Here is a 25,657-nt window from a genome sequence, read left to right on the forward strand (position 1 = left end):
CACAAACAGAAAGCAAAATAGTGTCCTCCGGATCGCAGCCGGCAAATAAGACAGTCCACAACCGAGACCGGTTGCCATGGGCGACTGCACCGCCGTGTACTTTGACGTGTGCCAGGCCTTTTGGCTCTGCTTGGCTCTTGTGTTGCCCAATTTTCGACTGAAAAACTGACACTTAGTAGGGACAGGAACCATCTGGTGACTCGGACATTCCTCGCTTTTGCGTTTCTCATCCAGACGAAGGGTAAATGGTCCATTACTAAACAAAACTGGCGTCCTAGCAATTAGTAGCGTAGGGACTCCAAGGCCCACTTAATCGCCAAGCACTCCTTCTGCACTACGCTATAATTTTTCTCTGCCGGGGTCAGTTTCCTGCTCAAATAGGGGACTGAATGCTCATCTCCGTTCACCTCTTGCGACAGCACCGCTCCTAGGCCTACCTCCGAGGCATCTGTCTGCACGATAAATGTGTCCTTGAAGTTGGGGCTGATGAGGACCGGCTGTCCACACAACATCGACTTCAGGGACTGAAATGCTTCCTCCGCTTGAGGATTCCATCGGACCATCACTGTCTTCTTACCTTTTAACAGGTCAGTTAGGGGTGCCGATCTTCAAGCAAAATTGGGTATAAACCGGCGGTAGTATCCAATGATGCCAAGGAATGCCCTCACCTCTTTGGTACTTAATGGCTTGAGCCAGTTTTGAATGGCCTCGATATTGTTTACCTGGGGTTTGATAACTCCGCGGCCGATCATGTAACCTAAGTACCGGGCTTCCGTGAGTCCTATCGTGCATTTATTTGGGTTCGCTGTTAACCCTGCGATTCTGAGAGACTCCAGCACTGCTTGTACCTGGGCAGGTGGGTATTCCAATCTCCACTATCGATGACTATGTCGGCTAAATATGTCGACGCGTAATTCCGATGAGGCTCTAACACTATGTCCATCAGCCTCTGGAACGTGGCCGGAGCCCCATGTAACCCAAAAGGCAAGACAACATATTGGTAGAGACCCTCTGGCATTATAAAAGCGGTCTTTTCCTTCGCCAATTCTGTCTATGGGACCTGCCAGTAACCTTTGTTGAGATCGAGCGTGGTGAAAGTACTGGGCCTCCCTCAGTCTCTCAATTAGCTCGTCCCCCCGAGGCATTGGATAGAGGTCAAACTTTGACACCTCATTTTGTTTCCTGAAGTCATTACAGAATCATAATGACCCGTCTGGCTTCGGAATTAGCACAAAGGTTCTAGCCCACTCACTCCGGGACTCCTCAATGACTCCCAACTGAAGCATTTGCTTCACCTCTGCCACGATGGCTTGCCTCCGGACTTCTGGCACTCAGTACAGTTTCATCCGTACCCTTACCCGGGGCTCGGTGACAATGTCATGCTATATCACTGAGGTCCGCCCCGGCCGTTCTGAGAATACGTCAGTATTCTGTTGTACCAGCACTCGAGCCTCCCGTCACTGCTGTTTAGTGAGAGCATCATTTATCTTAACCTCACCCCCGGCCGCGTCCTTGACTGGTGACAGAGGACTCCCCATTGGTACGACCGGAGTCGCCTCCGTGACCAAACATTCCCAGTCCTCCTAGGCTTTTAGCAGGTTTACATGGTACAGTTGTTCTGGTTTCCTCTTTCCAGGTTGGTACACCCTATAATTCACTTCTCCCACCTTCCCCTGTATCTCATATGGCCCTTTCCCCCTGGCCATGAGTTTACTCTCCGTGGTGGTGGGCACCAGTACCAACACCCAGTCCCTTATTTTAAAGATCCTGGCCGTGGCTCTTTTATTATATGTGCGGCTCTGCGTGACCTGGGCATCTATCAGATGCTGCTTTACTGTGGACCTGATGGCCCACGACTCACAACCACCTGGTCTAGAGTGCCCGGGTCCCCTTGTCCCACCCAACTGTATGGCTGCTGGCAGAGACCTCACCAGCCGGTTGACCACCACCCTCTCTACCATCTGGAATGTTGTTAAGGTCTTTTTTTTACTACCTGCAACAAGTCATAGGCCTGAGACCTGGCGGGGCGAGACTCCTCAAAGGACCACTGGCACACCAGCTGAGCCTGCACATAAGTATTAACCCCCAGTCGGGCAAGGATCTCACCTTTCAGCTTCTCATAGTCCTGTGCATCGTCCCAGCTGAGGTCCAGGTAGGCCTTCTGTGCATCTCCCGTCTGGAAGGGGGCCATCACTTCAGCCCACTGGGTCATCGGCAAGCTCTTCCGCTCTACAGTGCCATCGAACATGGTTAGGAAGGCCTCCATGTTGTCCTCAGGACCCATCTTCCTCAGCGCTGACCGGACTCTATACCAGGCCTCGAACGAATCGAGGCCGCTGGTGGGGTCGCCTCTCGCATAGCCATGATCTGCTGCATCAATAGGTTATTTTTTTGCCAAAATTGGTGCTGCTCCTGCTGCCGTTGGTTCTGTTGTTGGCGCTGAAACTGCTGCTACGTGAGGACCAACTGCTTCAAAAGCTCCTCGATCTTGTCGGCCGGCCTGAGGTGTAGCATTGCAGGCTTAATAACTGACATGCAGCATGCTTTTGGGGTATACCTCAGTTCACACTGCCTGCATTCTCCAACCATATGTAGTGCAGCGGGGTTGGTGCAGTGTGAAAGACAGGCAGTGACCCAGGAAAGTTCAAAACATAGTCTCTTTAATGTACAGCGTACCCACAAACAGAAAGCAAAAGAGTATCCTCTGGATCGCAGCCAGGAAATAAGACAGTCCACAACCGAGACCAGTTGCCGTGCACGCTGAGGGGTGCCAGGATTTTTGGCTCTGCTTGGCTCGGTGTTGTTTCACACAGGCTGAGCTCTACAGAGCCTCCTGCTCTGCACACTTGTAAACCAAAACTGACACACCCAACCCTCTGCTTCACGGGTTTTTACAAGGAACATGTGGCTGGGAAGGATATGGACTGCCCCACTACTATCCTGTAGTCCAGCACTTTTATTTTGCATTGGGATCACAGTTATGCTTGTGACTGCACTGCACTCCCACGGCCTCAACGCGGTTCTGCACGCATCCTGAGGGACACATAGCGACCCTCACATATAACACCGGTCACTGCCTCAAAATGGCAAGAAGAAGACGACATGTCACTGGAAGCGAGGACCACCGAGCCACGACCTGTGGACACATCACACGGAGACAGCGATCACTGGAGAAGGACACCATGACCGGAAGAGCAGAAGGAACAAGGTGAAGAGGAAGAGCAGCAACCAATGGCTGGATACTATCAGGACCTCGGCGGAGAAGACCCCGGTGACTGCACAGGATCGATCTCCCCACGAAGCGTTCATCATCACGTCACCATGGCTCCAGATCCAGCTGAAGGCCGTTATACGATGTCATAAGTAATGCAGCTCTGGAGGTGACTGAAGGATAAGACACAATGTAACAGCAGAATAGTGACTGCAGCTCTGGAGGAGATTGGAGGAAAAGACACAATGTAACAGCAGAATAGTGAGTGCAGCTCTGGAGGAGATTGGAGGATAAGACACAATGTAACAGCAGAATAGTGAGTGCAGCTCTGGAGGTGACTGGAGGATAAGACACCATGTATCAGCAGAATAGTGACTGCAGCTCTGGAGGAGATTGGAGGATAAGACACAATGTAACAGCAGAATAGTGAGTGCAGCTCTGGAGGTGAATGAAAGATAAGACACAATGTAACAGCAGAATAGTGAGTGCAGCTCTGGAGGTGAATGAAAGATAAGACACAATGTAACAGCAGAATAGTGAGTGCAGCTCTGGAGGTGAATGAAAGATAAGACACAATGTAACAGCAGAATAGTGAGTGCAGCTCTGGAGGGGACTGGAGGATAAGACACAATGTAACAGCAGAATCGTGAGTGCAGCTCTGGAGGTGACTGAAGGATAAGACACAATGTAACAGCAGAATAGTGAGTGCAGCTCTGGAGGAGATTGGAGGATAAGACGTGTAGCAGTCAGGTGGTGTAGCATGTTCCGTGTTCTCGACACGTCTTGGCAAAGGAATTTCTTCTTGAATTGTGTGACAGTAATAGACAGATAAAGCCGCGCTCTGTAACTATGTAATATATGAAGTAAGAATGGAGACTCTTAGCACATAATTTGGCCAATTCATGCAGCCCAGCAGCCAACAACTAGGCGATCTCCGATCTACTGGGAATCTGCGTGTCTACTTTAGTGTGAATACCTCTCTCAGGACGCTTTGTCACGTCAGTGTCTCCGGTACGTGTGGTGACAGTTTTCACACGTACCGAAGACACTGACACACGTAGACACATTCTGTGCACGTCAGTGTGTTTCCATGGATCCTGTGTACATGGGCAAAACAAGCAGACATGTCCCACAAAACGTCCCGCACACGTGCACAAGGATGACGCACTGGGATATCATCCTGTGTGACACGTACCAGCGCCTGGGAAGCAGCGGTACAGTTAGAGCTGTTCCCAGGGTGCTGAAGGCAGCTCTCATCATTCTCTCCTGCTCTGCCCGCGATCAACGCGAGCAGCGGAGAATGATGAGAGTTATATTCACCTGATAACAGCGACAGCAGGCAGTGGCTGATGGGACTAGTACTCCCATCAGCTGACGCCTGCTGCCGCTATTAATAGCAAGAGCAGGAGCAGCTGATAAGAGTATTCATCACCCGCCACTTGCGTTAAAAAAAAAATACAACGTTGTGGGTTCCCTTATATTTTTTATAACAGCCAGGCAGAACTCACAGCTGGGGACTGCAACCCTCAACTTTTTCTTCAGCAAGGCTGGTTATCAAGAATAGAGGGGTCCTCATTCCGTATTTTCTAATTATTTAAATTAATAATTTAAGAAAATGGTGTGGGATCCCTCCCATTTTTGACAACCAGCCTTGCTAAAGCAGACAGTTTGGGGCTGGAACTCTCAGGCTGGTAAGGGACCATTGATATTTCCCCCCCCAGCCTAAAATAGCAGCCCGCAGCTGCCCCCAAAAGACACATCTATTAGATGCGCCACTTCTGGCGGTTTTCCCGCCTCTTCCCACGTCTCCTGTAGCGGTGGCAAGTGAGGATCATATTTGTGGGGTTGATGTCACCTTTTGTATTGTCAGGTGGCATCAAGTCCACGGATTAGTGATGGAGAGTCGTCTATAAGACACCCATCCATTACTAATCCTATAGTTATATGGTAATAAAGACACAGCAAGAATAAAGTCCTTTATTAGAAATAAAACAAAACACACTTTTACTTTTTTATTTAAAAATAATAAACACAGTTATACTCACCTAACGCCTAATTACACCGAAGTCCTCGTCTCCTGTAATAAAACTAAAATATAAAAACAACAATATACCATACCTGTCCGACGTTCTGTCTCACGCCATAATCCATGTCTGGGGATCAATAGTTTTGAACCTGGACGGTGCCAAGATGCGACCGTCCAGGCTGAGAACCACTGGTGAATGAACTACTGCGAGTGCTGCGTCAGTCACTAGTAGTGTCGTCATCGAGGTTACCGCCGCTCACTGAGGCTGCGTTCCCAGCCGAGCTGAACTGCAGTGACCTCGGTGAGTTTCCTGCTAGCACCTTGAGAAAAAGTCACTGAGTTCACCACAGATCATCATGATAATGTCACCGCCAATCACTGATGCTCTTCAGACATGGATTACAGTGTGGACAGAATGACGGAAAGGTGTGGGATATTGTTGTTTATATTTTTGTTTTATTACAGGAGACGAGGGATTCAGTGAAATGGGCATTAGGAGAGTATGACTGTGTTTATTATTTTTAAATAAAAAAAGTAAAAGCGTGTTTTGTTTTATTTCTAGTTCAGGACTTTATTCTGGATGTGTCTTTATTTACTATATAACTATTGGATTTGTAATGGATAGGTGTCTTTTAGCTGCAGGCTGCTATTTTTAGGCTGAGGGGCAATATTCATGGCCCTTTACCAGCCTGAGAATACTAGCCCCCAGCTGTCTGCTTTAGCTTGGCTGGTTGTCAAAAATGGGGGGAACTCCACACCGTTTTTTTAAACTATTAATTTACATAGCAGTCGCCGGCTAATGAATACTCACATCAGCCGCGCCGGCTCTCACTGATATTAGTCGCAGCAGGAGTGGGCTGATAGGAGTAATAGTCCCATCAGCTGCCACCTGCTTTCTCTGTTGTCAGTTGAATATAACGCTCATCATTCTCCTGATAGCGCTGATCGCTGGCAGAGCAGGGAAGGATGATGAGAGCCGTCTTCAGCACCCGACGCCGGGGAACAGCACTTACTGTACCGCTGCTTCTCAGGCACCGGTGCGTGTGGTAAGGATGCAGCACACGGCTGCCACCCGTATTACACACGGACACTGACATCTCCAGTACCGGAAATATCAGGATATGCGAGACCGGCCTTAGGCTGAAGCCTGAATCTCTGGGTCGGTAGGATCCTGCTGCAATTAAAACTGCCACAGGCCGGAGGTCAGAGAGCGGATATACAAATAGCAGAAAACTGACTGGCACCTCCAAATCAGAAAACTGCTGTGTCCGGGTGCTGGGCTGCATGGATTGGCCAAATGATGTGCGAAGCGGCTCCATTTCTTCTCGTTATCTAGAGCAGTAATGTTCTTCTTATTTCATATGTTACAGAGCGCGGCTTTATCTGTTTGTTGTACAGGGAGGTGGCGGCTCCTAGTTCGCACCTGTTCACACCAGTTTTCATCCAGGTTTCGATGTGCCAGTCAGTTTTTTGCTTTGTGTGACAGAAAGGTTCGCTGCAGATTGTGTAGTAACCACTGACATTCCTGCAGGAAGCAGCATCTGTGACGGATTCTTCTGTGATGCAGAAACGACCAACTGTGAGGCGACTCCTGACGATCAGGGCGCCTCCTGCACCTGTATGGATGGGAAATTCTCCAGCTCCGCAGTACCTGAAGTGACGAGCTGCCGAGGTGAGCCCTGCCCCAGCCCTGGATAAGGGGCGCCCTGCCCCATATTCCCACAGAGAAGATGGAATCTTCATTTCCAGCCCTGTGGACACTGTGATGAGGGAACTGCTAGCTGTGCAATTGTCTGTGTTAGTGGTAAATCCGGGCCCTTTATTTCAGATTGTGACCCGAAATGCTATGAGACAGAATGGGCGTACTGCAAACTGGCTGCAAAGACCGGCGCCTCCTGTGTCTGCATCCCGGGGTACAAGGAAAGTGGGGGCAAGTGTCAGAAGTGAGTGACGCAACACGTACAGTGCAACAACGCAACGTATTGCAACAATGCAACTCAGTGCAACAATGCAGCACAACAACATAACTCACTGCAACAGCGCAACACATAGCAGCAATGCACCAGTGCAGCAATGCAACACAGTGCAGCAACACAAAGCAGCAATGCAACACTGCGGCAACTGAACAGTGCAGCATCGCAACAACGCAGTGCCGCAACTATGTGACACAACACAGAGCAGCAATGCAACACAGTGCAACACAGCAGCAACATAGCACAGTGCAACAACGCAACACAGTACAGCAACACAAAACAACACAGAGCAGCAATGCAACAGTGCAGCAACACAACAACAACAACATAACTCACTGCAACAGCGCAACACAGTGCAACAACACAAAGCAGCAGTGCAGCAACTGAACAGTGCAGCAACACAACACAACATAGAGCAGCAATGCAACAGTGCAACACAGAGCAACAATGCAACACAGTCCAACAACACAGAGCAGCAATGCAACACTGCAGTAACTGAACAGTGCAGCAATGCAACACAACGCAGTGCCGCAACTATGCGGCACAACACAGAGCAGCAATGCAACACAGTCCAACAACACAGCAGCAACATAGCACAGTGCAACAACACAACACAGTGCAGCAAAACAATGCAGTGCAACAACGCAAAACACAGAGCAGCAATGCAACAACGCAACATAGTGCAACACAGAGCAGCAATGCAACAGTGCAGCAACACAACAACATAACTCACTGCAACAGCGCAACACAGTGCAACAACACAGAGCAGCAGTGCAGCAACTGAACAGTGCAGCAACACAATGCAGTGCAACTATGCAACACAACACAGAGCAGCAATGCAACAGAGCAGCAATGCAACAGTGCAGCAACGCAACAAAACATAACTCAGTGTGACAACGTAACAGTGCAACAGCGCAATACAACATAACTCAGTGCGTCAACGCAGCACAGTGCAACAATGTATCTCAATGCAACAGTGTAACAATGCAACAATATAATGCAATGTATTGCAACAACATAATGCAATACAACATAACTCAGTGCTGCAACGCAACACAGTGCAACAGTGTATCACAATACAATGCAACAACGTTACACAATGTAGTGCAACAATGTTATGTAATGCAACAACGCAATGCAACAACATATTGCAGCAACGTAACACAATGCAACAAAGTAACACAATTTAACATAACACAGTGCAGTATCTATTGTGCAGCGGGGTTGGTGCAGTGACCCAACAAAGTTCAAAGCAAAACATATGTTAATGTGCAAATTCACAGAAAATACACAGCACACGATATCCTCCGGATCGCAGCCGGGAAACAAGACAGTCCACCTCCGGATCTGTTGTTGTGGGTGACTGCAAGCAGTGACCCATGAAAGTTCAAAACAAAGTCTTTTTTAATGTACAGCGTACTCACAAACAAAAAGCAAAATAGTGTCCTCCGGATCGCAGCCAGGAAATAAGACAGTCGGCAACCAAGACCTGTTGCCGTGGGCGACTGCACCGCCGTGTACGCTGAGGGTGCCAGGCCTTTTGGCTTCGCGTGGCTCCATGTTGCTTCACACAGGCTGAACTCTGCAGAGCCTCCTGCTCTGCACACTTGCAAAGCGAAACTGACACACCGAACACTGTGATCTTGAGGTTTTCACAAGGAACCTGTGGCCGTAGGCCACATGGAAAACCTGTCCGGGAAGGAAACGGACCGCCCCACTACCATCCTGTAGTCCTTTTCAAAAATAAAAACCCATGGCAGGTTTTCTTAAATTTGCATTGGACAAATAGCTTGCCCAAGACCAACACTTTTATTTTACATTGGAACCACAGCTATGCCTGTGACTGCACTGCACTCCCATGGCCTTTTTTTTTTTTTCCGTATTTATTAAGACCTTTGTGAATTTTTTTTACTTTTGTTTTTTTTCATCCAGGTATGCCTGACGGTCCCTTACTCAGGTAACCTCCTGCAACCTTATGGATACCTTGGGTGACTTCAGTCCGCCAAGACCGAGGTGTCTCAACCAAGGTCCATATTAATGTGTATATTGAACAATCCCACATCATGGTCTGATATTAGATATATGTTGGCCAACAGTTGTTATCGCATAAAGAAATATAAAAAAATACAAAAAATTACAGCAGCATTCATCCTCCATATGCTCTTATGTCTCCCTCCGACATTGTGCAATGTGGATCTAAACAGAAGGATAAATAAGTTATAGAGTCATAGATAATTATTATGCTTCATAAATAAAGATACAAAAAAATCTTTCCACACCGTTCAGATGAGTTAAGCATAAACCAACATATGTCAGGGATTAAAAGACAGAGTGTATCTTGAAATCTACATTCATCCCCATCGGTTTTAATGTAATTAGTTCATATATCCACTTTAGTTCTTTTGTTTCGGCCTACGCTCCGTCTCCCCCTCTCCTCGGTACTGCTACCATAGCTAATATTCTGAATCTCAGATCCTTCTCTGTAGGCTTTAACTCAAAATGTTTGGGGACTGGTAGATCCCTCCTCTTCTTTCTTATGGTATATCTATGCTGATTAGGGTTTCCCCAATACACCACAGATTGCAAGGACACTGCAGCAAGTCTGTAACATTCTGAACTGCACCTGAGGAAATGTTGTATTCTAGATTCTTTTTGTGTAATAGGATGTGAATAAACACTTCCTTTCATCATCAGAGGACAGTTCACACACGCTAAACAAGGATAACATGCCTTTCTTTCCCTACCTGTCAGAAAGGTTTGCTGCAGATTTTTTGTTAATGGACCCACATCCGCTTTAATAAGAACATCTTTTATATTTTTGTTTTTTTCTATATGAAAAAAAGTGGATTTTGAAATTCCTTCACATTGGGGAGACACCTATTCAACATACCCCAATGTTTCCTTATAATTTTTGCAACCTCCCCACTTTCTTCCCAAAAAGTTTAAACAAATGGGACCCGATTCGTTTCACCCTTAAAATTTTTAGTTTGTAACAAATCAAGTCTGCTTAATTTGTTAACCTCACTTTTGGTACAATCTAAAAGTTTTCTAGGATCTCTCCTATTTCTAAATTTCTTCACCATATCATCCATGACTTCATGCACTTGGTTTTCATCCTTAACTACTCGTTTCACTCTCATCATTTGGCTACGTGGAATGGATTTGATCATATTACGTGGGTGTTGGCTGTTGAAAAGTAATAAATTGTTACCATCAGTTTCTTTCACATAGAGAGTGGTTACTAATTCCCCACCTCTAAGTTCCACATGAAGAAACTGCAAAGTTTCACTTGAGGATACCAATGTGAATTTGATTGTCTCATCCAGCGTATTAATAAATTTGGGAAACTGAGTGAGCTCATCCTGGTTGCCCTTCTGGATCGCCCGCCAGAGCCGTGGGGTACTCGGTACCGGGCCGGTATCTCAGAGGGAAGTGTCACAGTAGCGGTGACCCGGTCCATGGCCCTGGGCGTCCATGTAAAAGGGGGTAGAGTGATGGGGATAAAGTCATTGAGATGATTCGTGACGCCACCTGTGGTTTCTGGTCAGTTTGACCAGCGCTGCAGGGTTGCTTCTCTGGGACAGATGGTGTGGTGCAGCAATGATGTTGTAGCCCTCCACAGGTAGGGCTGTAGTCCCAGGGCAGTGTAGATGATGTTGGCAAATGAGGTGATAGTGAGGAGAAGTAGATGGCGCAGTGTTAGGCACAGAGATGTAGCAGTGCTAAGTGGGTTGGCGCAGGAAGAAGGCAATGAGACAGATGACTGCAGTTCCAGTTCTTTTACTCACGTTCTTGGCGCAGACAGGTGCCCGCTTCAATGCTGCGGTCTCCAGATCAGGGGCTCAGCCAACTCCCAGGCAGATGGCATTAACCTTTCCAGCTCTCCCTTTCGTGTGCCTGTTCTGAACGTCTCCACACTAGCGCTTATACTGAAGTACTTGTAGTTGTGTGTTAAACCCAAGTTCCTCCTTCTTGATGTTACTTAGAACTCTACTTGTATGGCAGACAGCTGTAGCCTGCTTCGGGGACTTCTTGCTTACAAGTCCCGGCTCACCCACGTTGCTGTTGTGCCCCCAAGTCTTAGGTGGGAATAAAGTGGTGACAACTTCTATTCCTCTGGTGTCTGCTGCAGGACCATTAGTATCCATACAACCTCGGGGACCAGACCCCGGCCATGCGCTGAGAACTTGAGGAAGGGCTCCACTCCGACCCTAGTCCTTAGTTCTCTTCTTCTCCTTACATTCCGTACTAAACTTTCTTTCTTCTGGAGAATCAGGCTTTCTATATCTCTTTCCCGTGCCAGCAGCTTCAGGTCACTGAAGTCTGCTGCAGCACCTCCTTCACTCCATCCCTCTCAGGGGGATCTTCTCTCCCAGACTGACCACTTCCTAATATTCTCCCACTCTCTTGTGCAGTCTTAGCTCCACCCACCTCCCAGCACTCTTCGTGTTCCAAGCAGGGAGCCACCAAAGGGTGCTTTGCTACACTACTATGTTGTGGGGGATGCAGGTGTTGGAGGCTGGTCAGGTGTTACCATCTTACCTGGAGAGTGGGATACTACACCTCAGGAGGAGGTGCAGTACCTCTGTGGCGACTGAACCCTCAGGGGTGCCACACTTCCATAGGAGGAAGACATCATCTATGTACATCCACCACACCAACAAATGTCTAAAGTGGTGGTATACATAGATGAGGTCCTCGTCCATGGCACCCATTACCAAATTTGCATATGTGGGGGCCATATTGGCCCCCATAGCTGTCCCTCGCCGTTGCCCGTAGTAACGGTCTCCAAATAAAAAATAATTACGCCTTAAAATGATATTCAATAGATCTAATATGATTTCTCTCCCATCACTAGATATCGTCTCCATTTCCAACCACCTCTCTATTGCTTGTGTTCCTCTGTTGTGGTCTATAGAGGTGTACAGGGAGAACACATCAAAAGATGCTAATATCACACTCTTTCAATTGTACCTTCAACAATTTCCTCAAAAAATCTGAAGTGTCCGGTATATAAGACACCAGATTTTTAGCCAATGGATTTGAAATTTTATCCAGGAACATCCCCATAGTGCTGAATAATGCATCCACTCCAGACACTATGGGGCGTCCCGGCGGGTTATTCAGTGACTTGTGGACTTTTGGTATTATATATAGCACCGGTGTTCTTGGGTTTTTAACCAACAAATCATCATACAATTGCTGATTGATTACTTGTAAACCCAGTGCATTTTCTAAACAACTTTTTAACTCTCCCATTATTTCAAATTTAGGGTCCCCACTGAGTTGCACCTCACCATCCCCCAATTGTCTATTAATCTCAGAGATGTACATGTTTTTTTCCATTAGGACGACCGCTCCCCCCTTATCAGTGGGTTTGATCTCTATGTCGTCGTCTCTCTTAAGGCTTTTGTTCCTCTTTTGTTATGTTTGGATGTTTAAAACTATTCATGGAATATTTTTTTCAAAGTTTCCAGATCCATTTTTACCGCTTTTATATAGGCATCAGCTACAGCCGAATTAGTTGGCGGGACAAAATCCAACTCCACATAAATCAAATTCACTATCTTTTATCAGTCCCCCCACATTTTTATTATGAAACCATTCTTTAATTTTTATGTTTCTAAAGAATTTTTCCATAACCACCTGTAGCCCAATCAATGTGTGAACAAGGGCTAAATGTCAATCCCTTACTAAGTATAGAAATGTGTGGTCTGGCAATACCTTGTTTGAGATATTAATTCCTAGTTCTGCTCCTTTTTCTTCTGTGCTACTAGCCTCTGAGGTTGCGTTCTGAATTTTTCGTTTTTGTTTTCCTTGTCGACGGCGGTGTTTGCCCCCTCTCCTTTTTCTTGTTCTACCATTCCACTTTCCAGTACAGCATAAATAGTTACATCGTTTTTCTTTTCAAAATGACCTCTTCTTTTCCAAGTTATTTTTAAACCTTCTTTTTGCCAAAAATAAACATGACCAGTGTCCTAGTCCCCCAAAGCTCGACTCCACTTCCTTCTCTTTATTTCCTCTAGATCACATCGCATCTTATTCATATCCTTTGTCACGGTCACGTGTGTCTGGACGCAGCGAGTGCCGCAAGGCGAACCCATAAGACACCCGTGACCCTGGATACACCGCCTCCAGTGGGGCAAATTTAAATAATAACACGTGCAGCTGGATACACCGCCTCCACCTGGCGAATTTAGACATTACACGTATATACAAGTCTGGAAACCCCGCCTCCAGTAAGGCGAATTTAAATAATAAGGGAAACCTGGGAAACATTAACAGTGGTGGGCCCTGCGATAGGGAATAGGGAAGTGGAGACCTCCTGCACTCCTCTGAGCCAGAGTCCCTGCACTCCTAACGTTCCCTATGCCGGTTCCGCACCGGGCGACGCACAGAAACCTAAAAACCCTAGCTCGCCCTGCCCTAAACCCTCACTAGGGAATTGGTCGGTACGGAAACTAATCCCACCACTGCACTAAACACGCATGAGGGAAAATGACAATACAGGGGAAACACCACTTAGCTTTGCTCTGTTGCGTACGCTCCTAACAACAGAGCCCACCACCTGTGTGCATCTTCTCCTCCACCCGGATCCATCACCATAACCGGATCCTTCACCATAGTGCAGCCTTGGAGCAGAGTCCACCACCAATTGCAGCTGTCCAGTAACAGAGTCCCAAAGATGAGTCCAGCTCCTGCCAATAAGTCCCGCATGCTGAGTGCAACTCTCTCCATAGTCGTCACTCCACCAAGCCATGCAAGCACTTCCTGCCAACACCATAAACTGTGACTCCACCACGCCATGCCAGCCCTTCTTGCAGACCACCTAGCTGCCATTCGTCCCCTCTGGCTGGGCTGCGCAGGACTCATGTTTAGCTCCTTCCTCACCCAGGCTTCCTTGTGAATGACTAACACACAATATCACCAACAGTGATTGAACCCACCTGGCTCTCTTTTATAGAGGCTAACACCTTATTTGTAATTGCGTGCACATTAACCCTAAAACTAAGGTGCGATACCACTCATCACCACCGGGCAACTTAGAATGAAACAATAATAATAAGTAATAGTAATAGTAATAATTCTAATGGCCACCGGGGGCAATCAACCCCACTTTGGCACCAAGCCAAAGGAAAAAAAGTTCACTTTTCCATTTAATCTGTCAGATCCACGCTGGATCATGACATCCTTATCCAATTTCTCTTTAACACTGGACCATTCCTCAGGTGTTCATTTTTCTTGTATCTTTAACTCCATTATTTTAACTGAATCCTGGAGGTTTTTTATGTACATTTGTAAATTTTCAATATTTAGAAGGATTATGTCCATTGCATATTCATTTGAAATTTGGGAAAGGCGTGCACAAAAAGATGCATTTCCAGCAAACAAATTTGGGCGTATGTTCGATCTAAGGCCCCTAGGAATCTTCCTTTCCTTATAATACTGTCCCAATGTTGATAAATGCAATTGCAAATTTATTAATCTCTTATTTTTATATTAGTATACTTGCGTTTCATTTCCAGGATAGATGGATTTTTCAAGAAGTTTGCATCACCTTCAATACCTTTCAGTCACTGGCGTAACTACCGGGGTAGCAGCCGAAGCTGTTGCTTTGGGGCCCGGCCCATATAGTTGCCCGGGTCCGGCGGACCTACCACCCGTGCAGCCCATGCATTGCATGGGGGCCCCAGGGGAGAGGGGGCCCCTCCAGCACCCATGGCTAATTATTCAAATTAGCCATGTGGAGCGCCAGGCGCAAGGAGGAGAGGAGTCAGCCCTGAGGTGAGATGATATCAGCGTCAGTCACGCTGTGCTGTGCTGTGGGGTAGGAGAGGAGGAGACTGTCTCACTCACTGTGCCTGTGGCGCCGGCTGGCCGGTGGCTGCAGCCGCAGGTCAGTTAGTCACTTGTGTGTGTGTAGTGTGTATGATGTATGTGTGTGTATGTCTGTGTGTGTGTATATGTGTGTGTGTCTGTGTGTATGTGTGTGTATGTATGTGTGTCTGTGTATGTGTGTATGTCTGTATATGTGTGTATGTCTGTGTGTGTATATGTGTGTATATGTGTGTGTGTCTGTGTATGTCTGTGTATGTTTGTGTATGTCTGTGTGTATATGTGTGTGTCTGTGTGTATGTATGTGTGTATGTCTGTGTGTATGTGTGTATGTCTGTGTGTGTATCTGTGTGTGTATATGTGTATGTCTGTGTGTATGTGTGTCTGTGTCTGTGTGTATGTCTGTGTGTGTATGTCTGTGTGTGTATGTATGTGTGTATGTCTGTGTGTATGTCTGTGTGTATGTGTGTGTATGTCTGTGTATGTGTATGTCTGTGTGTATGTATGTCTGTGTGTATGTCTGTGTATGTGTGTATGTCTGTGTGTGTATGTGTGTATGTCTGTGTGTGTATGTATGTGTGTATGTCTGTGTGTATGTGTGTCTGTGTCTGTGTGTATGCATGTATGTGTGTATGTCTGTGTGTATGTCTGTGTGTATGTGTGTGTATGTCTGTGTGTATGTATGTATGTGTATGTCTGTGTGTATGTATGTGTGTGTATGTGTGTATGTCTGTGTGTGTGTATGTCTGTGTGTATGTATGTCTGTGTGTATGTATGTGTGTATGTGTGTATGCCTGTGTGTGTATGTGTGTATGTCTGTGTGTGTATATGTGTATGTCTGTGTGTGTGTATGTATGTGTGTATGTCTGTGTGTGTGTATGTGTGTCTGTGTCTGTGTGTATGCATGTATGTGTGTATGTCTGTGTGTATGTCTGTGTGTGTATGTCTGTGTGTGTATGTCTGTGTGTGTATGTATGTGTGTATGTCTGTGTGTGTATGTATGTGTGTATGTATGTGTATGTCTGTGTGTATGTATGTGTATGTGTGTATGTATGTATGTGTATGTCTGTGTGTGGGGGTATGTCTGTGTGTATGTGTGTGTGTATGTATGTGTGTATGTGTGTGTATGTATGTGTGTGTTTGTATATGTGTATGTCTGTCTGCGTGTGTGTGTATGTCTGCGTGTATGTCTGTGTGTGTGTGTGTATGTGTGTGTATGTATGTGTATGTCTGTGTGTGTGTATGTCTGTGTGTATGTATGTCTGTGTGTATGTATGTCTGTGTGTATGTATGTGTGTATGTGTGTATGTCTGTGTGTGTATGTGTGTATGTCTGTGTGTGTATATGTGTATGTCTGTGTGTGTGTGTATGTATGTGTGTGTATGTCTGTGTGTATGTCTGTGTGTGTATGTATGTGTGTATGTATGTGTATGTGTGTATGTATGTATGTGTATGTCTGTGTGTGTATGTCTGTGTGTATGTATGTGTATGTGTGTATGTATGTATGTGTATGTCTGTGTGTATGTATGTGTGTGTATGTATGTGTGTATGTATGTGTGTATGTATGTATGTGTATGTCTGTGTGTGTATGTCTGTGTGTATGTATGTGTATGTGTGTATGTATGTATGTGTATGTCTGTGTGTATGTATGTGTGTGTATGTATGTGTGTATGTATGTGTATGTCTGTGTATGTGTATGTCTGTGTGTATGTATGTCTGTGTGTATGTCTGTGTGTGGGGGTATGTCTGTGTGTATGTGTGTGTGTGTATGTCTGTGTGTATGTGTGTATGTGTGTGTGTGTATGTCTGTGTGTATGTGTGTGTATGTATGTGTGTGTGTTTGTATATCTGTGTGTATGTATATGTGTATGTCTGTCTGCGTGTGTGTGTATGTCTGCGTGTATGTCTGCGTGTATGTCTGCGTGTATGTCTGCGTGTATGTCTGCGTGTGTGTGTGTGTGTGTATGTATGTATGTCTGTATGTGTGTGTAGGTTAGCCTGGCCCTAGAGGAGATGCGGACATGAGAAGACTGATGAGGAGAGAAGGCCATGATGCCCAGGGTGATGGGAGAAGGCCATGAGGGGTAATGGGAGAAGACCATGGGGGGTGATGGAAAGAAGGCATTGATGGGGAGAAGGCAATGATGGGAGTGATGGAGGGAAGGGAGTGATGGGGAGAAGTTCCTTACACTTGTCAGTCCCTACTCTAACATGAAAACCTCAAAAAGAGGAAAAAAATCCTCCAAAAAATTCAGTTACAAACCAGACAGGCCCAAATGCATCTGCACTAATCCAGGGTGCAGCAGACCCAAGTATAATGGCAGCTGCACAGGTGCATAAATACCAAATGAAACAGCCAGCCTACAATCAGGGATTGGCCGTGTGGTGCACCAGTGCAGAAAAAATAATCCGCATGCGGCAGTGTTCACACTGGGAATGCAGGGCTTCTGGCTAGCAACCTCTTAGTAACACCATATAGGGGGGCTGCCCAGTGCCAACTAGAATGCATCCCGTGTGAACAGAGGCCACAAGTTTGCAGAACCATTTGGGCCCAACTGCACCCTGGAAAAAATATAAAAAGTGTACAAAAAACATATCAATATATGTAAGGTATTGGTTGATATTAAGGCCTTAATACGGAAGCTGACAAACTGCGTCAAAGTTCCTTACACTTGTCAGTCCCTACTCTACTCTTTGACGCAGTTTGTCAGCTTCCGTATTAAGGCCTTAATATCAACCAATACCTTACATATATTGATATGTTTTTTGTGCACTTTTTATATTTTTTCCAGGGTGCAGTTGGGCCCAAATGGTTCTGCAAACTTGTGGCCTCTGTTCACACGGGATGCATTCTAGTTGGCACTGGGCAGCCCCCCTATATGGTGTTACTAAGAGGTTGTTAGCCAGAAGCCCTGCATTCCCTGTGTGAACACTGCCACATGCGGATTATTTTTTCTGCACTGGTGCACCACACGGCCAATCCCTGATTGTAGGCTGGCTGTTTCATTTGGTATTTATGCACCTGTGCAGCTGCCATTTTACTTTGGTCCGCTGCACCCTGGATTAGTGCAGATGCATTTGGGCCTGTCTGGTTTGTAAGTGATGGGGAGAAGGCAATGATGGGAGTGATGGGGTGATGGAGCAGGCAATGATGGGGAGAAGGCAGTGATGGGGTGATGGAGCAGGCAATGATGGGGAGAAGGCAATGATGGGGTGATGGAGCAGGCAATGATGGAAGTGATGGGGAGAAAGCAATGATAGGAGTGATGGGGTGATGGAGCAGGCAATGATGGGAGTGATGGGGAGAAGGCAGTGATGGGGTGATGGAGAAGGCAATGATGGGAGTGATGGGGGAAGGCAATGATGGGAGTGATGGGGAGAAAGCAATGATGGGAGTGATGGGGAGAAGGCAGTGATGGGATGATGGAGAAGGCAGTGATGGGATGATGGAGAAGGCAATGATGGGAGTCATGGGGAGAAGGCAATGATGGGAGTGATGGGGGAAGGCAATGATGGGAGTGATGGGGAGAAGGCAATGATGGGAGTGATGGGGAGAAGGCAGTGATGAGATTATGGAGAAGGCAATGATGGGAGTGATGGGGAGAAGGCAATGATGGGGGTGATGGAGAGGGCAATGATGGGAGTGATGGGGAGAAGGCAATGATGGGGGTGATGGGGAGAAGGCAATGATGGGGGTGATGGAGAGGGCAATGATGGGGTGGTGGGGGAAAAAGAAATGATGGGGTGGTGGGGGAGAATGCACTGGTGGTGGTGGAAAGGGCAATAATGGGGTGGTGGAGGAGGAGGAAATGATGGAGGTGGTGGAATGGGCAATGATGGGAGTGGTGGTGGAGAAAGCAAAGAGAGTGGTGGAGGAGAAGAAAATGATGGAGGTGGTGAAGAGGGCAATGATGGAGTGGGGAGATGACAATAATGGGATGCGAGGGGAGGAGGACAATGAGGGGTGTGGGGGATTGGGATGTTAGGAAGGGGGACTTATAATGGCTTTAGGAACAGGGGGAGGTGGAGGAAGACGTTATCGCTTATTATATCTAACACAGTCCCTTAGTATATAGTGTACTCACTATGTCTAACACAGTCCCTTAGTATATAGTGGACTCACTAATTCTGTGTAACACCACCCTTAGTTACATAGTTTCCTCTTTTATTATGTATAACACGTCCCTTATTACGTACCATCCTCTCTAGTTATATATGACGCCATCCCTTATTATATAGCTTCCTCTGCTGTTACGTATAGTGCTGTCTCTTACATAGTGTATTCTTGTTAATTTTGTTATTTACAGTGCCCTCTTTTATTACATAGTCCCCTCTCTTGTTAGATATAAAATGACTGCTGATGGAGCAGCCGGTGACCAAACTACCAGTCCATCAGCTCCTCCAGTAGAAAGGAAGCTTTCCCATGCTCCATCAGCTATCATTGCATTATACAGCTAACAAGACAGGACGGTATGTAATAAAAAACAGGGCTCTATATAATTCAATATGTAAGGGACGGCATTGTACATAACAAGAGGGGGCACTGTATAATAAGAGATGGCAATATACATAATAAAGCAGACTATGTAATTTATATACTTGTATGTGTGTGTGGCTATATAATATCAATACATATATATATACTTAGCTTTGACGCCATAAAAGGAGGGGGGCCCAGACACATTTCTTGCACAGGGGCCCCAAGCTGTCAGTGTCCGCCCCTGCGCTATCCGGTAGTGCAATTTAATTAAGCACATTACTGCGGCGCTCCGTCGGGTGCTGTGGCCAACGCTGTCTTGTACACTATGATTTTGCAGCCTACGCTGCATTTCTGTGCCTGCTGGGCGGAGTGAAGCACATACTGGGCCCGCCTCCCGGCCTGCAGCCAGTGTATTGCTTCAGACTAGTTCAGTCCCGCCCCTTCCCTGAGCCCTCGCTGTCTATTAGCTCTCTGCAGAGCTGCCTGCCGCATGGACCTCTGGGAATGTCTTTGAGGGGGGGTGTCTTTGAGGGGGGGTGTCTTTGAGGGGGTGTGTCTTTGAGGGGGTGTGTCTTTGAGGGGGTGTGTCTTTGAGGGGGCCCTGTTTAAAAGTTTGCTATGGGGCCTAATCAGTTCTAGCTACGCCCCTGCTTTCAGTATCCTTTCCTCATCCTCCACAGTGTAGTTGAAAACGTCAGGTTCCATATTTCTAGGTTCCATACAGTATATCAAATAGAGCAATGAAAAACTAGAAAAGTAAAAAAAAAAAAATTTTGGTGCAAAAATTTCCGGATATAAATATAACAAGAGAAAATGGAACAGCACAATCCAGAATCTTCAGGTGCACAGGCCTCCCGAGCAATTATCCCAAAAGCCAAACCATCAGTGACTGTGGAGACTTCACACTGGACCTCCAGCAGCTTGGATTGTGGCCTCCACTCTTCCTACAGGCTCTGGGACCACGATTTCCAAGGTCTAGTGTGAAGTCTCCACCATCAGTGATGGTTTGTGGAGCCGTGTCATCTGCTGGTGTAGGTCCACTGGGTTTTATCAAGACCAACGTCAGCGCAGCCGCCTACCAGGACATGTTAGAGCTCTTCATGCTTCATGCCGACAAGCTTTATGGAGATGGAAATGTCATTCTCCAGCAGGACTTGGCCCCTGTCCACACGGCCAAAAGTACCAATACCTGGAGTACACACAACAGTATCACTGGGCTTGATTGGCAGCAAACTCGCCTGACCTTAACCCCATAGAGAATCTATGGAGTATTGTCAGGAGGAAGATGAGAGACACCAGACCCCACAATGCAGACGAGCTGAAGGCTGCTATCAAAGCGACCTGGGCTTCCATAACCTCTCAGCAGTGCCGCAGGCTGATCGCCTCCATGCCACGCCGCAGTGATGCAGTAATTGATGCAGAAGGAGCCCGGCCAAGTATTGAGTGCAGTTACTGATCACACATTTCAGGAGGACGACATTTCAGATTTTACAATAATTTTTCCAGCTGGTGTTATAAAGTATTCTAATATACTGAGATAATGACTTCTGGGTTTTCATTGGCTGTAAGCCGTAATCACCAACATTACCAGAAATAAACCCGTGAGATAGATCCCTCTGTGTGTAATGACTCTATAGAATAGAGGAGAGGCACTGTCTGTATTGAAGAAAGGAAATAAATTCACTTTTTGATGATATTCTAATTTTGTGAGAAGACCAAGTATATGGCAACATGGCGGCTCAGTGGTTAGCACTGTCCTGTATATAGGGAACCACGGCGGCTCAGTGGTTAGCACTGTACTGTATATAGGGAACCACGGCGGCTCAGTGGTTAGCACTGTACTGTATCTATGGAACCACGGCGGCTCAGTGGTTAGAACTGTACTGTATATAGGGAACCACGGCGGCTCAGTGGTTAGCACTGTACTGTATCTATGGAACCACGGCGGCTCAGTGGTTAGCACTGTACTGTATATAGGGAACCACGGCGGCTCAGTGGTTAGCACTGTACTGTATCTATGGAACCACGGCGGCTCAGTGGTTAGCACTGTACTGTATATAGGGAACCACGGCGGCTCAGTGGTTAGCACTGTACTGTATATAGGGAACCACGGCGGCTCAGTGGTTAGCACTGTACTGTATCTATGGAACCACGGCGGCTCAGTGGTTAGCACTGTACTGTATCTATGGAACCACGGCGGCTCAGTGGTTAGCACTGTACTGTATATAGGGAACCACGGCGGCTCAGTGGTTAGCACTGTACTGTATCTATGGAACCACGGCGGCTCAGTGGTTAGCACTGTACTGTATATAGGGAACCACGGCGGCTCAGTGGTTAGCACTGTACTGTATCTATGGAACCACGGCGGCTCAGTGGTTAGCACTGTACTGTATATAGGGAACCACGGCGGCTCAGTGGTTAGCACTGTACTGTATCTATGGAACCACGGCGGCTCAGTGGTTAGCACTGTACTGTATATAGGGAACCACGGTGGCTCAGTGGTTAGCACTGTACTGTATATAGGGAACCACGGCGGCTCAGTGGTTAGCACTGTACTGTATCTATGGAACCACGGCGGCTCAGTGGTTAGCACTGTACTGTATATAGGGAACCACGGCGGCTCAGTGGTTAGCACTGTACTGTATCTATGGAACCACGGCGGCTCAGTGGTTAGCACTGTACTGTATCTATGGAACCACGGCGGCTCAGTGGTTAGCACTGTACTGTATATAGGGAACCACGGCGGCTCAGTGGTTAGCACTGTACTGTATCTATGGAACCACGGCGGCTCAGTGGTTAGCACTGTACTGTATATAGGGAACCACGGCGGCTCAGTGGTTAGCACTGTACTGTATCTATGGAACCACGGCGGCTCAGTGGTTAGCACTGTACTGTATATAGGGAACCACGGCGGCTCAGTGGTTAGCACTGTACTGTATCTATGGAACCACGGCGGCTCAGTGGTTAGCACTGTACTGTATATAGGGAACCACGGCGGCTCAGTGGTTAGCACTGTACTGTATATAGGGAACCACGGCGGCTCAGTGGTTAGCACTGTACTGTATCTATGGAACCACGGCGGCTCAGTGGTTAGCACTGTACTGTATCTATGGAACCACGGCGGCTCAGTGGTTAGCACTGTACTGTATATAGGGAACCACGGCGGCTCAGTGGTTAGCACTGTACTGTATCTATGGAACCACGGCGGCTCAGTGGTTAGCACTGTACTGTATCTATGGAACCACGGCGGCTCAGTGGTTAGCACTGTACTGTATCTATGGAACCACGGCGGCTCAGTGTTTAGCACTGTACTGTATATAGGGAACCACGGCGGCTCAGTGGTTAGCACTGTACTGTATATAGGGAACCACGGCGGCTCAGTGGTTAGCACTGTACTGTATCTATGGAACCACGGCGGCTCAGTGGTTAGCACTGTACTGTATCTATGGAACCACGGCGGCTCAGTGGTTAGCACTGTACTGTATATAGGGAACCACGGCGGCTCAGTGGTTAGCACTCTACTGTATATAGGGAACCACGGCGGCTCAGTGGTTAGCACTGTACTGTATATAGGGAACCACGGCGGCTCAGTGGTTAGCACTGTACTGTATATAGGGAACCACGGCGGCTCAGTGGTTAGCACTGTACCGTATATAGGGAACCACGGCGGCTCAGTGTTTAGCACTGTACTGTATATAGGGAACCACGGCGGCTCAGTGGTTAGCACTCTACTGTATATAGGGAACCACGGCGGCTCAGTGGTTAGCACTCTACTGTATATAGGGAACCACGGCGGCTCAGTGGTTAGCACTGTACTGTATCTATGGAACCACAGCGGCTCAGTGGTTAGCACTCTACTGTATATAGGGAACCACGGCGGCTCAGTGGTTAGCACTCTACTGTATATAGGGAACCACGGCGGCTCAGTGGTTAGCACTGTACTGTATATAGGGAACCACGGCGGCTCAGTGGTATAACACTCACCTTTCTTTCTGTATTATTTTTTTTTTACAGATGTGATTTTGGATACTCCGGAGAGAACTGTACAGACAGTAAGTGTGAACGGGGACCGCCTGAGGGGCAAAACTGGGAAACAAGTGACCACGACTAACTATGGGGTGTAAAGTCATAAGGACACATTGTGGTCACTGTCAGGGGGGCTCTGTGTGTCACTTCTGGCAGGTTGGCAGGCTTAGCTGCTCCTCGAGGTAGACAGGCACACGTGGGTTAAACTCTATGGGTGGTTTATCTATTAATATAATTGCCTTGCAATGTTTTCATTTCCTGTTCTGTCCAGATGTCACCGTATCCCAGAATTCCAAGCGGAGGAAGTTCACCGGCCGCCATATTGGGACACCCAAGTGATGGCTGTCTCAATATGGAACCGCTGCTGGTACCAACCTATTGCGCGGTACCACCAGCGGAACACCGTCGCAACACACACTCTATACGCCGTACACACCACACACATACTCTCACACACACTCAGCCTCTTGTGCGGTACCACCAGCGGAAGCCCATCACGCTGCACCTGCGCGAATTCCACGCAGGCGCAGTGAATCATTCGGCTGATCCCGGCGGCAGATGCGCGACGTGTCTACAGGCAGAGGAAGCCGGTCACATTAAAGGGGTTTTCTCATGAACGAAAGCTCATTTTAAAAACTGTCTGTGTCTGACTGTACGGAGCATACCACATCTCCTGGGCAGGGGAGGAAGCAAAAGACAACACTGACATTACAGCAGGGGATCGCAGAGGAGACATGTTGTGAGGTAAAATATTTCACTGACTGTTTTTAAACAATATTTTACCTCACAATATGTATCCTCTGCGATCTCCTGCTGTAATGTCAGTGTTGTCTTTTGCTTCCTCCCCTGCCCAGGAGCTGTGGTATGCTCTGTACACGGTCACAGAGGTGAGAGACAGAGCACAGGGGGGAGAACACAGGAAGGAGAGAGACAGCAGACAAGGGGGACAGCACATGGGGTAGACAGGTCAAAGAAGAGAGCGCAGACGGGAGAAGTCAGCACATGGGGAAAGAGAGAGTGGATAGGTGGGTGAGCACATGGGGGGAGATTCTCAACGCTGCAAAGCCAGCCCCCATCGTGACATTACCGCCCTCCCGATGCCGTAGCATCGCTCCTCCATTTAGTTGTGTCATAAACCACAAAATGACAACAGATAAAACAGCTCACCCACCGTCCTGCCCAGCGCTCTTGGGCCTGCACATATGGCAGCTCTCTCAGGAGCGTCAGCCGAGGGCTTGCCTCTACACAACACAGAAAATAAACCGGCTGGACATTTATTTCCCCTCCAGCCACACCCTGGAGCTGTAGATATGGTGGGTAGGCGTCCGCCCATCTCTGACCAACCCACCATGAATGCCAGGCCCATACAGCAACTGGACTGCTGTCAGCACATAGCGTGCTGGAGAAAACACTTATGGCTTCCACCTCACACAGGACAGCAATCTATGTGACACATATCTCCCCTCATGTACGACACCAGTGACCCTGTCACACACTGTTATAGGGACGCCGTGTCTGGCACCGTTATGGGGGACGCCGTGTCTGGCACCGTTATGGGGGATGCCGTGTCTGGCACCGTTATGGGGGACACCGTGTCTGGCACCGTTATGGGGGACGCCGTGTCTGGCACCGTTATGGGGGACGCCGTGTCTGGCACCGTTATGGGGGACGCCGTGTCTGGCACTGTTATGGGGGACACCGTGTCTGGCACCGTTATGGGGGACGCCGTGTCTGGCACCGTTATGGGGGACGCCGTGTCTGGCACCGTTATGGGGGACGCCGTGTCTGGCACTGTTATGGGGGCGCCGTGTCTGGCACTGTTATGCGGGACGCCGTGTCTGGCACTGTTATGGGGGCGCCGTGTCTGGCACTGTTATGCGGGATGCCATGTCTGGCACTGTTATGGGGGACGCCGTGTCTGGCACCGTTATGGGGGACGCCGTGTCTGGCACTGTTATGGGGGCGCCGTGTCTGGCACTGTTATGCGGGACGCCGTGTCTGGCACTGTTATGCGGGACGCCGTGTCTGGCACTGTTATGGGGGACGCCGTGTCTGGCACTGTTATGCGGGACGCCGTGTCTGGCACTGTTATGGGGGACGCCGTG

General features: G+C 47.8%; 1 protein-coding gene across 1 annotated transcript in view; it reads left to right on the forward strand.

Moving 5' to 3' along the window:
- Nucleotides 1–25,657, forward strand: part of MUC13 (mucin 13, cell surface associated) — a 46,762-nt gene that overhangs the window by 12,761 nt on the left and 8,344 nt on the right. The window contains exons 7-9 of the mRNA XM_073551930.1: nt 6,769–6,909; nt 7,066–7,180; nt 23,541–23,578. Coding sequence (XP_073408031.1) covers nt 6,769–6,909; nt 7,066–7,180; nt 23,541–23,578 — 294 coding nt within the window. The remainder of the gene's footprint in view (nt 1–6,768; nt 6,910–7,065; nt 7,181–23,540; nt 23,579–25,657) is intronic.

Source organism: Dendrobates tinctorius, unplaced genomic scaffold (assembly GCF_039654945.1).
Source record: "Dendrobates tinctorius isolate UK_male_01 unplaced genomic scaffold, ASM3965494v1 ptg000182l, whole genome shotgun sequence".
Taxonomy (NCBI): Eukaryota; Metazoa; Chordata; class Amphibia; order Anura; family Dendrobatidae; genus Dendrobates; species Dendrobates tinctorius.